This window comes from Paroedura picta, chromosome 1, assembly GCF_049243985.1.
Source record: "Paroedura picta isolate Pp20150507F chromosome 1, Ppicta_v3.0, whole genome shotgun sequence".
Classification (NCBI taxonomy): Eukaryota; Metazoa; Chordata; class Lepidosauria; order Squamata; family Gekkonidae; genus Paroedura; species Paroedura picta.
In genome coordinates, this window is record NC_135369.1 from 86,260,210 (window position 1) to 86,271,814 (window position 11,605).

At 50.6% G+C, this 11,605-nt stretch overlaps 1 protein-coding gene across 1 annotated transcript in view; it reads left to right on the forward strand.

The window, feature by feature from the left end:
* The first annotated feature begins 10,111 nt into the window (after positions 1 to 10,111).
* The window catches only part of EGLN1 (egl-9 family hypoxia inducible factor 1), a 39,368-nt gene continuing 37,874 nt past the window's right edge, over positions 10,112 to 11,605 (forward strand). The window contains exon 1 of the mRNA XM_077346376.1: positions 10,112 to 11,579. Within this exon, the coding sequence (XP_077202491.1) occupies positions 10,566 to 11,579 (1,014 nt within the window). The 5' untranslated portion in view covers positions 10,112 to 10,565. The remainder of the gene's footprint in view (positions 11,580 to 11,605) is intronic.

Consider the following 11,605-nt stretch of genomic DNA (forward strand, 5'->3'; position numbering starts at 1 on the left):
TGACTGGTTCAAAATTGAGAAAGGAGTTTGGCAAGGCTGTATACTGTCGCCTTGCCTATTTAACTTGTATGCAGAGCACATCATGAGAAATGCGGGATTAGAGGAGTCACAAATTGGGATCAAGATTGCAGGGAGAAATATCAACAACCTCAGATATGCAGATGATACCACTCTAATGGCAGAAAGTGAAGAGGAACTAAAGAGCCTGTTGATGCGGGTGAAGGAGGAGAGTGCAAAAGTTGGCTTGAAACTCAACATCAAGAAAACAAAGATCATGGCATCCGGCCCTCTCAATTCCTGGCAAATAGAAGGGGAAGAAATGGAGATAGTGACAGATTTTATTTTCCTGGGCTCCAAGATCACTGCAGATGGGGACTGCAGCAAAGAAATTAAAAGACGCTTGCTCCTGGGGAGGAAAGCTATCGCAAATCTAGACAGCATCCTAAAAAGCAGAGACATCACCCTGCCAACAAAAGTGCGTTTAGTCAAGGCTATGGTCTTCCCAGTTGCAATGTATGGCTGCGAAAGTTGGACCATAAGGAAGGCCGAGCGTCAAAGAATTGAGGCTTTTGAACTCTGGTGCTGGAGAAGACTCTTGCGAGTCCCTTGGACTGCAAGGCGAACAAACCGGTCAGTCCTAGAGGAGATCAGCCCTGACTGCTCTTTAGAAGGCCAGATCCTGAAGATGAAACTCAAATATTTTGGCCACCTCATGAGAAGGAAGGACTCCCTGGAGAAGAGCCTAATGCTGGGAGCGATCGAGGGCAAAAGAAGAAGGGGACGACAGAGAATGAGGTGGCTGGATGGAGTCACTGAAGCAGTAGGTGCAAACTTAAATGGACTCCGGGGAATGGTAGAGGACAGGAAGGCCTGGAGGATCATTGTCCATGGGGTCGCGATGGGTCGGACACGACTTCGCACATAACAACAACAAGAGCTTTTGTGTGCATGCACACAAAAGAGTGCCTTTGGACTCAAATTTTGTTCTGCTACTTCAGGCCAACGCAGCTACCCACCTGAACCACTGAACCCAGTACAACAGCTACAGCACCTTGGTGTCCTCATCTAAAATAGTCAATTGTTTATCTAAACAGATCCAGAAAGCACAGAGCCTTCAGGGAGGGTAGTATATAAATGTGAAAATAAAAATAAATAAAAATCAGAGAGGTATTCAAGTTTGTGCTCTTGATGACAGTGACCAAACTCTTGGAACCACTAATGCCATTTATAGAATAAATCCACTACATGCACAATAATTACAACTCTTAAGGCCTTTCCTGTGTTATACTATCGGGTACTATCCAAAAGGAAGATCAGTCTGATATTGGACAAGAAAGTCCAACTGATTCCAAGGCATATATTGGATGTTGGAGATAAAATGCCAGTTTATCTAGATGGGGGCAACACTGGACAACAAACCAGTTCAAGGTTATTGGTCTGAACCAAAAATGAAATTCAGCATCAACATTTTGAAGTTGGGAGCAATAGATTTTGCATTAATATACTTCCAGCCTCAGATGGAAGTAGGAATGGACAACAAATCAGTCAAAACATTAATAAACAAGCAAAGGGATTAAGATTGCCCCCCTGTACAAGGTGATAATATGAGTAATATGTTGGGCAGAGAACAAAAAATCTTATCCTAATTTGGAAAGAACACATGAGGGGCTTCAAACAATGACGCAAACTGGCTCAGCAGGCAAGTGATTCAGGACAGATGCGTTCCTACAGATTACCAGGCACTTGGGCTAGCTGCAAATAGATCTCTTAGCATTCCCAGCAAATCATCAACTCAACAGATTTTACATAGGATTCCTTCACCCCAGGGTGGAGGCAACACATGCTCTCACTTTCCATGGCCAATGACCTGGTTATTCGCCTTTCTACCCATTCCAATAATTTCTAAGGAACATCAAAGAACAACTAGCAGACATCATTCTAGTGGCCCCTTCTGACCAAGTTTTCTGGCTCTACAGGAAATGTTGATAGCACCTCCCTCAAAGTTGTCAAACATAATATATCAGAGAACCATCTGGCATCCATAACTGGATTGACTATACTTGACCACCTGGAGATTGGAAGGAGCAATTTCCTCCACCTAGGGCATGATACGGATGTCACAAAGACCTTCCTGGCTTCCAGAAGACAATCAACAAACAGAATTTATAATAAATCATGGAAGGCATCTTTGTATTGAAGCAAAAAATTAAAAAGATTGACCCACTGAAACTACCACTCAACTCAATCTTGGTATTCCTACAAGAAGGAATCACAAGAGGTAGCTCCCTTTTTCAAACACTGGATCACAGGCCTTGGTCACGATTCTGCCACAAGTTAAAGAAAAAAGCATTTTGTGATATCGTATGCAATGTTTTCTATGAGGCATGGCTTTGAGAGACCCATCACAGGTTCACAAGTTCCACACATGGCAGCTGCATACTTGGCACTTAACAAGCCACCTTCAAGCCACTCTGGAAAGTCTAGTTGAAATGGCCAAGGATGAAGTCCCCTTTTCTTATGATTATTACATCTGGCAGAAGAGTCTTTAAGCTAGGCTTGCTTTAAGCTAAACCCAAGCTAAGCATATTTTACAAGGACAAGATAGACCAGATCCTTCCTTTATGCCCAAACAATTCTGCCTTCCATAGAGCTCAATAAATATGTCTTCTGCCCAAACTATCAAAGGGCAATCCTTGATGTCATAAGAGCTCTCAACACATATATTGGTCAAACCAGCCACACTAGGAAAACTGACACATTATTCTTGTCCATCTCTCTGCTGAACACAGCAGAAAAGTGGTTCCAGTTGGCCATAAGTAGCATGGTCAGAGCAGTCATGAGTCAACCCTTGGCCCAGGAGGATTCCTCAGATGAGGAACCTGGCTCTTATTAGTTTGAGCCCAAATATAGCCAGCAATCAGCCTGAAGCATAGTGTCTGGAGAGGGATTCTACAGAAGGTTCATCTCCTGTTAGCAACCCTCTCATACCTGAACCATCAGCCGCTGACCATGCTCTTGATTGCTGTCTGCACTGACTTTGGACTGGATAGTGACTATGCTTCTGACTGCTGCTTGCCCTGGCCTTGTACTGCATCTCTGACTTTTGACTGGAACACCTTGGTGCCATGCCTGGCCTGCTAAGCAGCACAGTTTGCACCCACCCCATGTGTGCCTGTCTGAACAATAATACATGACTGAGGCATTTGTAGCTGACCTACTGGCACAAAACCAGGCATTAGTTCAACAGCTACAGCAATTTACCACTGCAGTTGCCACATTCCAACAACAGGTAGCTGGGATGACAGCTGGTCCTGTTGTACCTGCTCAGGTTGCTGTGATCTCTGGAAAATGTCCTATAAGTCCACCTGACAAGTTTGTTGGCTAAGAGGAGGACTACACTACATTTCTAGCTCACTGCAAGATGCACATAGATATTAAGAGGGATTTTCCCACTGACTGAATAAAAGTCGGTTTCCTGGTCAGTCTGCTCAAAGGCAAAAGGACTAAGTGGGTTACACCTATGCTTATTTCCTATGTCCCTGAACTTAACTACTTTACCATCTTTATAGCTAAATTGGATGCTATGTTTAGGGACTCCTAGAAAACCAGCCAAGCAAATTGTCATTTTTGTTGCTTGAAATAAGGATGAATCTCAGTTGTAGACTACACAGCTGAATTTCAACTGCTCACAAGACCTGGACTGGAATAAGCCAGCCTTGGTAGACCGATATATGGCAGGGTTGGCAGACAAAATACTAAATGAACTAGCTTGAGTTGATTGTCCATGAACAATGAATGCCTTGGTCCACTTATGTCTCTAGAATCCAGATCAATGGGAGGCTTGAGGAATGGAGATACGCTTGGGCAAAAGGGAGTAGCTATTCACAAGAATGGCAACCAGGCCCGGCTCCTCACTAAGCTCCCTCCCAAGCTCCTGGTCTGAAGACCACTGAACCCATGCAGCTGGGAATGGCATGGCCACATCTAACCAAAGAAGTGACAGATGGATAGACAGCGGATCCATAACCTCTGCCTGTATTGCGGTGGCTGCGGCCACTATGCCAGCCACTGTCCAGAGAAAAGGAAGCCATATCTGTCACAGGGAAACTTCTAATCCCAAGTCAGTGTGGGGCTGACTGCTTGAGGAACCTCACTGATCACAGGGACCCATCCCATGTTGGACCTTGAAACTTGCTAGCCCAGTAAAGTTATGCTTACCCACAAGGCAACAGCTTCTGGCCCATGCTCTCACTATTATACAATAAATTTCTTTCCCATTTATTTCTAGTAGCAAGGATCAAAGTGTGAAAGAAAGGCAGTGCCTCTATCCTTCCTATACAGAACTCAAACAAAGAGCAACGGAAAGTAATGTGAGCAAATTCCAGAAGGCTCATTGTGTTAATCAGTTTTACTGTTAAAGCAGCAAGTCCTATAGAATGCAGTAAAGAACTGAAGGAGATTGCATTGAACATATTTATGAAGAAAAATCCACAGGAGAGATGGCATTATAATGCTGTTTTTAACATGTCATGCTGAGTCATAGTGATGCAAGTGTATTAAGTAAACATCGCAATGCAAAGGGAGAAGGTTATGTTATGATTATTTGGTGCCTCTGAAAAACAGCTTGCTACTAGCTTTTGAAAAGAATTACCATTCTATGCTATGTAACCCCCCGGAATTCAGCTATGGGAAAGTGCATAACTTTATTTAGAAGAAATCTTATATATAAGGCATCCCAGTTGAACTTTTAGCCAGTATTTTATTGTCAGACTAACATGGTATCGCTTCAGGTTTTTACAGCTTAAATATTTTTTCCTAAAAATAAAACCCACTGATACAAATGTCTTCTTTGTTAGAACCAACCAAACCTGTATATCCCAATTAGTCATAAGAGGGAGGCTGTTGTTTGTTGTCATTGGTTTTAGTACATCCCCACACTGCGATGAAGCTCACTGGGTAACCTTGGGCCTGTCACGCACAAACTCAATCTACCTACCTCATAAGACTGCTGTGAGGAAGGATGACCATGAATACAGGATTGCCCACTCTCCCCCTGACAGACGGGGGGTAGGAGTGACGGATCCCTGGGAAACTCCCAGAAATTTGAGGATGGAGCCTGGGGAGGACAGGCACCTCAGTGAAGTACAGTCATTGACTTTAAAGCATCTATTTTTTCAAGGGGAGCTGATGTCTGTAGTCTAGAGATGAACTATAATTCCAGGGGATCCCCAGATCCTGTCTGAAGGCTGGCATGCCTACCTACATACCACCCTGAACTGCTTAGAAGAGCAGGCTGGAGTAGTAGAGCTGGAATAGTAGAGCTGGGACTGACAGATCCTTTTTGCAGTTTATGCCACCATTTATTGTTTATTGTTCTCTTTGTTGTTTGGTAATTATTATTGGGGAATTATGGGGTTTTATTGTGATTTTTTTTACTGTTTTATATTATAAACCGCCACGGGACGGCAATTGCCATGAGTGGTGGCATTTAATTCAAAAATAAATTAAAACTAAAACAATAAAAGCACAATGGATATAGCATACGTTGAAACCTGTCGGCACTCCTAATGACTTTGTGTGCTGGTATTACAGCCACCACATGCTAGTCTTAGAATGACAAAGAACATGGGTTAGTCATCACCAAACCACTCCTCCACACCCTTCTCAATTATGCCCCTTCCACTTGGAAGAGCCAAACCTTCTTCACCCCCATTCCGCAGCTTCCATAAAATGTCCTGGCATCTCATGGGATCATGCACCTGGCCTGCTATAACCCCAGCTCCCCTCGGCCAACACACAAGTTGTTATGCAACCTGGTTGTATCTGGGCCTCTGGTGGGCAATCTGCTCATAATTACTGGGTGGAAGGGCTGGTTTATCCATGTAACTTGTATTGCAAACCCTGTGCTTCCAGGAGCTCCAGGCTGTGCCTCCCCTGCCATGAATCAGGGCAGTAGCCTCTCCCCCCACCCTTGTCCCTCTTTACGGAAACTCATTTCCAGATAACACTATCATTCTTGAATATTCTGAATTATATATATACTAGCAAGAAAGCCCATTGCAACCAGGAATGCAATGGGCGCTAGGACCCAGGGGACACCAGGAGGTGCTTTTTTTTCCTGCTGCGTGGAGCTGTGAAAGGCTCCTACAGGGTTTTTTTTTTTTCTGCTGCTTGGAGCTGGGAAAGGCTCCTACAGGGTTTTTTTTTCTGCTGCTTGGATCTGCGAAAGGCTCCTACAGGGTTTTTTTTTCTGCTGCTTGGAGCTGTGAAAGGCTCCTGCAGGGTTTTTTTTTTCTGCTAGCTCTCGTGGGCTTGGAGCTCCTACAGGGGTTTTTTTTCCTGCTGCTTGGAGCTGGGAAAGGCTCCTTCAGGGTTTTGTTTTCTGCTGCTTGGATCTGCGAAAGGCTCCTACAGGGTTTTTTTTTCTGCTGCTTGGAGCTGTGAAAGGCTCCTGCAGGGTTTTTTTTTTCTGCTAGCTCTCGTGGGCGTGCCGGCTTGGAGCTCCTACAGGGGTTTTTTTTTCTGCTGCTTGGAGCTGGGAAAGGCTCCTTCAGGGTTTTGTTTTCTGCTGCTTGGATCTGCGAAAGGCTCCTACAGGGTTTTTTTTTCTGCTGCTTGGAGCTGTGAAAGGCTCCTGCAGGGTTTTTTTTTTCTGCTAGCTCTCGTGGGCGTGCCGGCTTGGAGCTCCTACAGGGGTTTTTTTTTCTGCTGCTTGGAGCTGGGAAAGGCTCCTTCAGGGTTTTGTTTTCTGCTGCTTGGATCTGCGAAAGGCTCCTACAGGGTTTTTTTTTCTGCTGCTTGGAGCTGCGAAAGGCTCCTACAGGGTTAATTTTTTTCTGCTGCCTCTCGTCGGCGCGGCGGCTTGGAGCTCCTACAGGGGTTTTTTTTTCTGCTGCCTCTCGTCGCGCTAGCGGCGAAAGGCTCCTCCGGGGGTGTTTCTTTTTTTTCTGCAGCTTCTCGGCGGCTGGAGTCTTGTGTTGTGTTTGCGGCGGGGGCTTCCTTGGGGCCGGCCTGACGCGGTGAGAGACGCTTCGCGCCTCTCACCACGTCAGGCCGGGAGCAACTGCGAGCCGCGCTGAGCGCGGCTCGCAGTTGCTGGGGCTGGGAATCGGAGGGACCAATCGGCAGGCGCTTCGCGCCTGCCGTTTGGTCCCTCCGGTTGTCTGTCATGAGGAAGGGTCCAATCCGGACCCTTCCTCATCCCGGACACATCCTGCCCCAGAAACCCTTACTGTTTTATTTAGTCCGTGGCGCCCGCGGCGCCACGGGCGGTGTACAGACTAGGAAAAGAGCCCATTGTAAACGAAATACAATGGGCGCTAGGATGTGGGGGAGAGGGAGGGACAGGGCAGCGCGGAAAGGAAGGGAACCTTAGTGAGGAGGCATCGTCGAGGGCGGGCGGCGGCGGCGGGGTGTCCTCGGCTCCTCGGCGTGCCCGCGGCGGCCATGTTGAGTTGCAGGCGGGTCTTGTAGAGCTCCGACTGGCGGGGGCTTGCTCGGGCGGCGGGCTGACGCGGCGAGAGGCGCTTTGCGTCTCTCGCCGTATTAGGCCGCTGGGCAGGGAGCCCCCAGCAGCCATGCTCCGTGCGACTGCCAGGGGCTCTGTTGGGCGTCAGGCCGCCAGGCAGGGAGCCTCCGGCAGCCGCGCGGAGCGCGGCTGCCAGGGGCTCCCTTGCGGCCGGCCTGATGCATCAGAGGCGCTTTGCGCCTCCGACGCGCCAGGCCAGCGGCAAAGGGAGCAACTGCAAGCCGCGCTGTGCGCGGCTTACAGTTGCTGGGGCTGGGAATCAGAGGGACCAATCGGCAGGCGCTGCGCGCCTGCCGATTGGTCCCTCCAATTGTCCGTCCGGAGAAAGGGTCCAATCTGGACCCTTCCTCATCACGGACGCATCCCGCCTTAGAACCCCTTAGCCATTTATTTAGTCCGTGGCGCAGGCGCCACGGGCGGTTTAAAGATATAATATATATATATATATATAATAAAAACAATATTATATTTAGTTTGAGCAGTACTGCCTTGTAGACTGATGATTGCCAGCAGCAGCTGAGTGTTCTCCTGCTGGTTTCCATTATTTGTATATTTATTATTCTTTTGCTGTTTGTCCTACACATACAGAAGATTGTTTTGGTAGAAAATTATATAAACTACCCTAAAGGAGGTTTAAAACCTCTTGTGGTGCAGAGTGGTAAGGCAGTGACATGCTATCTGAAGCTCTGACCATGAGGCTGGGAGTTCAATCCCAGCAGCCAGCTCAAGCTTGACTCAGCCTTCCATCTTTCCGAGGTCGGTAAAATGAGTACCCAGCTTGCTGGGGGTAAACGGCAATGACTGGGGAAGGCACTGGCAAACCACCCCGTATTGAGTCTGCCATGATAACGCTAGAGGGCGTCACCCCAAGGGTGAGACATGACCTGGTGCTTGCACAGGGGATACCTTTACCTTTAAAGGAGGGTTATGCTCAGATAAATCATATGATGTCCCTAGGGATAGATTTAAATGAGTAGACAAGTTGGTCTGAAGTAGCACAATAAAAATTCAGAAGCACCTTTCAGACCAACAAAGATTTATTCAAGGTGTGAGCTTCTGAGTGCCAGCACTCTTCCTCCGAGTAAGAACTGACCTAGGATTATTCATGTCCAGAGGGTTATTCATGGGTTCACGTTCCTTAATGTTCTCCCTGCTGGGAAAATGTTAGGCAGTAGGGTAGAGTAGGACCTAAATCAGATGGGAATTTGCCCAGGGCTACAACAAAAGTGCGTTTAGTCAAGGCTATGGTATTCCCAGTTGCAATGTATAGCTGTGAAAGTTGGACCATGAGGAAGGCTGAGCGTCAAAGAACTCTGGTGCTGGAGAAGACTCTTGCGAGTCCCTTGGACTGCAAGGCGAACAAACCAGACAGTCCTAGAGAAGATCAGCCCTGACTGCTCCTTAGAAGGCCAGATCCTGAAGATGAAACTCAAATACTTTGGCCACCTCATGAGAAGGAAGGACTCCCTGGAGAAGAGCCTAATGCTGGGAGCGATTGAGGGCAAAAGAAGAAGGGGACGACAGAGAATGAGGTGGATGGATGGAGTCACTGAAGCAGTTGGTGCGAGCTTAAATGGACTCCGGGGAATGGTAGAGGGCAGGAAGGCCTGGAGGATCATTGTCCATGGGGTCGCGATGGGTCGGACACGACTTCGCACCTAACAACAACAACAAACTGAAGCTGGGGCAAAGATATTATAGGTCCACATTGTATATTAAAATACATTTGGGTTGCTTCAGTTCAAAAGGTCCCAAATAGTGCTCAGCCTGTAAACACTTCTGGAACACAGAGAGGGTGCCACAAAAAAATGGCTTGCAAGAGGCAACCACAAACTACATCATCCTGGATCTTATAAATTCCTGAAATAAAGTCCAAGCGGACTTTACCCTGAAGAAATATGAAATCCTAATGAAGAGACACAATTTTCCCCCTCTACTTTTGCATTTAAATGCCGCATGCTCATCTGACCCGTATGCATTTGTACTGGGAAGTCTGTCTAAATTCAGGTTTGCCGCAATGGGAACAACTTTTGTCACACATCACTTTTACAACACAGGGTCGAGCAGCAAGGCTCGCTACAGTGAGTTCAATGGATTATCCCCCTAAGTATATACGCTAATCTGTTTAATGCAAACAATGCAGATGATCAACCGACCCGGTTAAGTAAACCGGAAACAAAGAACACGATGCGGGATGGGGGCTGGCGAGCCACGTGCGCCACACGAATAATGCTGTCGTCCATGGCGATACGGGAGCCTCGTTCCCTCCGGTGTGATGTTGAGGCGGTAGTGCTGGGGACAGCGGCCGGCCCCGATTCCCGAGTGAGTAGCCCCCTGCCCGGTCCCCCAGCACAAGCAGCAGTAGCAGCGTCCCGTAAACCCCACATCCCTGAAGCACGAGCCACGCAGCCACGCGCCCTGCAAGAGCTGCTTGGACAGGAACCGCCGCCGCGCGTGCTGTAACCTTCCTAAGCTCCGCCCCCCGTTCCACAGAAGTGACGGTTCCAGCCGCCTCTCCTCCGCCCGCCCCCTCCCTCCCTTGCTGCCCCGCAGGCGCGCACGCGCCCCCTTTCCAGCTGGCTGCCTGGAAGTGGCGTACGTGCAAAGCGGAGCCGGAGAGTGGCGGCGCAGGCTCCGCCCCCTCCGCCTCGGCTGCCTCCGCAGAAGCGCGAGGGGAGGGCAGAGGAGCGCGGGAGGCTCGCCGGGTGGCGGCGGCGAAGGGAGGCTTTTCCTCCTCCCCGCTGGGTTGGAGGGGGGGGGTCTCGCTGGGAGGCTGGTCCCCCCTCCGTAGCCCGGCTGCGATGAGGCGGCCGCCGCCGCTGGAGTGAGCCTTGGCAGCGGCTGACAAGAGGGCGGCAGCGTGAGGGCTGAGCGGCTGTCCTCCGCCCACCAGGCGAGAGCGGGAAGCGGGCGAGGCAGCGGGGCCACCGCGCAGCTCTGACGGGAGCGGCCATGATGCAGTGAACGGCTCGCCTCCTCCGGGAGCCCAAGGAGGCCGCAGCGCAGCGCGGGCGCCGGAGAAGGGGGACGCGACAAGATGGCCAATGACAGCGGTGGGAGTGGCGGGGCAGGACAGGGCGGCGGCGGCACCAGCAGCAACGGTGGCGGGAGCGGCGGCGGCACTACCAGCAGCGGCAACAGCAGCAGCAGCAGCGCCAGCAACACCAGCAGCGAGCGGGACCGGCAGTATTGCGAGCTGTGCGGGAAGATGGAAAACCTGCTGCGGTGCGGGCGCTGCCGCAGCTCCTTCTACTGTAGCAAAGAGCATCAGCGCCAGGACTGGAAGAAGCACAAGCTCATCTGCCGGGGAAGCGACAGCGGCGCAGCAGGGGGCGCTCCCGAGCCCCGAAGCGGCGGAGACCATGCCCACCTCCGCCCGCGGGGCCACAGTCACCACTACGCGGCGGCGGCAGGAGGCGGCGGCGGCGAAGCGGACTGCAAGGAAGGCGCGGCCTCAGTAGCAGCAGCAGCAGCAGCAGCCCCGAAGAAGGCGACCGCGCCGCCTGCCAAGCCGCGGCCGGACCCCGGCTCGGAAGAGAGCGCGGCGGCGGCGGCGGCGGTCACGAATAACCACGTCGGCCAGGCAGCGCCAGAGTGCCGCGGGCAGGAAGAGGAGGACAGGGAGGTGGCAGCGACGGGCGACGCGGGGCTGCTGCTATACGGCGGGGGCCCCAGCGTGGCCGGAGGGGCGTCCCTGCGTCCCAACGGGCAGATGAAGTCGCTGGTGCCTCAGCGGCTGGCGCTGGAGTACATCGTGCCCTGCATGAACAAGCACGGCATCTGCGTGGTGGACGAGTTCCTGGGCAAGGAGCTGGGCGGGCAGATTGCGCAGGAGGTGCGCGCTTTGCACCACACCGGCCGCTTCACAGACGGGCAGCTGGTCAGCCAGAAGAGCGACTCCTCCAGGGACATTCGTGGAGACAAAATCACCTGGGTGGAGGGGAAAGAGGCCGGCTGCAAGACCATCGGGAAGCTCATGAACAGTATGGACGATCTCATTCGCCACTGCAATGGCAAGCTGGGCAACTACAAAATCAACGGCAGGACGAAAGTGAGTGACGCCCCTCCCCCTTAACG